The 2,964-nt window shown below is 51.4% G+C and overlaps 1 protein-coding gene across 1 annotated transcript in view; it reads right to left on the bottom strand.

Moving 5' to 3' along the window:
• Positions 1–895, bottom strand: part of PCBD1 (pterin-4 alpha-carbinolamine dehydratase/dimerization cofactor of hepatocyte nuclear factor 1 alpha) — a gene marked incomplete at its 5' end in the record, with an annotated part of 1,146 nt that extends 251 nt beyond the window's left edge. Inside the window, 2 exons of the mRNA XM_010138559.1 lie at positions 318–398; positions 764–895. Of these exons, the coding sequence (XP_010136861.1) occupies positions 318–398; positions 764–895 (213 nt within the window). The remainder of the gene's footprint in view (positions 1–317; positions 399–763) is intronic.
• Positions 896–2,964: the final 2,069 nt, after the last annotated feature.

Genomic DNA, 2,964 nt, shown 5'->3' with positions numbered 1-2,964 from the left:
TTCCCCCAGTGCTGCAGATAGTTCATATTTGATGAGGCAGGTAGTGCTGTGACTCTCCAGAAGCTTCTCCCCCCTTGCTGCTACTTCTGATACTGATTTTAAGAAACAACCCTGCTAGGCAGCTCCTGCTCAGCCGGACAGGGAAAAAGCAGGGGGCAAAGGACCTGTAAGTAGGCTGGGTGCTGTGTGCAGAGGGAAGCATCTGAAAGAAGAGCTCCCACTGGTCCGAACAGGACTTGCTGCTGCTGTTTTACACCTCAGAAAAGGGATCTGCTCCCCAAAGAGCTCCATTTGCCCACGCCATCCCTGTTTCTTACCTTGTTGTACACGTTGAACCATTCGGGGTGGTGATCCAGTTTTTCTGCCTGTAGAGCCACTCTGGTCATGAAGCCAAAGGCCTGCCCAGGGGAGTAAGAAGAAAAGTTAGCTCTGAACCACTTCCCCTGTGGTAGATTGTTTTTCAGCCCATTACTGTTAATTTTACACCGCATATTTCTAGGTTACCCAACCAAATGCAAGGCCTGGGGTGTTCTCTGCCTTTGTTGGGTTCCTCTATGGGTTTTCCTCTTTCTGGAGAGGTTTTCCCAGAAAAGCTGTGTGTTGGCTCGAGCCCTTTGGTGTCTTGGGCAGGTTATCTTGCTCAGCCATTACATTTCAGCAGAAGCGCAGAGGGGTTTCTTTGGCTGAGCCTTGCAGATGGGACTTGCTGCTCTGCAAACCAGGTCTCCTGCCTTGTAAAACTCCGTATCACCGATGGTCATACCCGGTTGAAGTCCTTGAAGTGGAACTCTTTGAAGATGGCGTCTCTGCCTTCCACCTCATTCCACCCTACGGCTCTCAGGTTCGACAGCAGCTGCTCCCTCTCCTCTGTGCTCAGCCTGTGGGCTTTTCCTGCCTGACGTCACAGAGAGGAAAGGGAAGAGGAGCAGATCAGCGTGGCAGAGCTAAGATGAAGCAGATGTTCAAAGCAGCGAGGCATGCCATGGGTCATGGAGTTCTGGGTCCTGGGAGGCATCTGGGAGGGTTCAAGTGTGTGTGCAGATGTGAACTGGGGGGTGTTGATGACAGGGGATGTCATCTGCTCCCTGTCCTGGGTACATCCTGCAGGTACCTGGGTCAAGTGAAGTCACTCTTGTCCTCTACCTGCCACACCTCCCAGTTTTCCAACGTATGTATGTGTTCATTACAGCCTGAGGTACTAAGAAACAATGGCTCTCTGAGGGTAAGCTCCTAAATACATATAATTTTCAAGGAAAACAAAAAACAATCCTGTGATGACTTCTAGAACTGGGAATTTGGTTGTTTTTGAGGTTTGTGAAGTACCTTCCCAAAGCAGTAGGGCTTTATTTGCAGGTCAGCTGTGCTGGAAGCCTCATTTAGTGGAGAAAGAAGTATGAACCAGAGAGATGAGTCACACCAAAGTGGCGTTCAGCTTCTTTTCAATCAGCCTTATGTTAAAAGGGAGTTTAAGAGGCTGTTTCTGTCTGTGAGTAACAAAGAGCAGAGGGAGGGATTATGATTTAGAGTCTTCTGCTCTTGGGCAGAGCTGCTGTTAGTTATTTTTTAAGGGGGGAGGGGGCGGAAGCAGCACTGCTTGGCTTTGGGGAGTGAATATAGGCAAAGGTGAAACTAAAATGTAATTCTTGAAGATGTGGCTACCCAAGCCAGTGTATCTTATGGCTCAGTGGGGAAGGCAGGAGGGAGGGCAGAGGGGTATGCAATTGAAACTAAAATGTAATTCTGGAAGATGTGGCTACCCAAGCCAGTGTATCTTATGGCTCAGTGGGGAAGGCAGGAGGGAGGGCAGAGGGGTATGCAATTAAAATCCTTTCCTAGTGGAAAATTCTTTCCTAGTTGGTTGACGATTGTTGTTTCTCAGTGACAATGACCAAAACCTCTTTGCAGTTTGTTTTCCTTTATATGCTTTATGGCCCCAGTGTTTCTGGTGGGTGTTTGGTCAGCAGCCCCTTGAGATGCTTCACTGGGGCATCGATGCTCAGAAGAAGCACCTTGAACAACAGAGCAACTAAGGAAATGGCCCTTTCCTGTAGTTCACCTGCTCACAGGCTGTGCAAAACCAAAGAGGCAGCCATGGAACTGACTTTTTGTGGGGGACTCTTTGGTTTTGCATGTTTTGAGGAAGATTGGAAAGATTATGCCCTATTCCTGTGTTACTGGGCCTGCTAAGCCATCAAGCTGCGTGGGTGACTCTACCTGTCTCCGCAGCCTTATGCCCAGAGAAAGCTGTCGGCTGCAGAGAGTGCCAAGGTGCGTGCTGAACCTTAGCTCAGGGGTGGCTGGGGGTGGGATGGTTCCTGTCCTGTGCCATCACACCTACTCGCTCTCTCTCTTGCATGGTGTTTAGGGAGAGCCTTCCTCGCTCAAGTGAGCTCCGGCCTCTCTGCTCGTGTGCAACCCATCTTCAGTTTGTGAGATGTTTTGGATGGTCCCCTGCCAGCCCTGGGGCTGGCATTAGCAGCCACCTGCTGCTAATGTCAACCCCATCCCTTCCTGAGCGCTGGGTTCGGAGAGAACGTACTGAGTAAACATGGCTCAGCGCAATAAACCCTCACCCGTTGCCCTTGCCTGCCGATGGAGTGATAAGCCGGGTGTGGGTAGCTTAGCAACTGGATAATGTGAGGATGAAGCTTGGCTCTGCACAGGGCCGCTGGCAGGGGGGCACCCGTGGGGACTCTGATGGGAACCAGGTAGGGCCTGCGCCAGGGTGTGGGACTAGGGGCTGATACCGGCTGGCGTATCGGTGCTAAAGGGAGGAAAGGCTGTGTGCAGCTGGAGCTGTTGCTTTCCTGGCGCAGAAGGGTACGGATGAAGGGGGCTGGGTTCCAGGCCAGCTTCCCCCCGGGGAAGAGGAAGAAACCAGACTGCTTGGGAGGGATGCAGCTTCATTGTTCTCTGAACCCTTTCCTGCATTGCGGCTACGGGAGGAAAGCTTCCGGGGTTTTT

Source organism: Buceros rhinoceros, unplaced genomic scaffold (assembly GCF_000710305.1).
Source record: "Buceros rhinoceros silvestris isolate BGI_N320 unplaced genomic scaffold, ASM71030v1 scaffold23336, whole genome shotgun sequence".
Taxonomy (NCBI): domain Eukaryota; kingdom Metazoa; phylum Chordata; class Aves; order Bucerotiformes; family Bucerotidae; genus Buceros; species Buceros rhinoceros.
The sequence above is the reverse complement of the archived record's forward strand: the minus strand, read 5'-3'. Positions and strand labels throughout refer to the sequence as shown.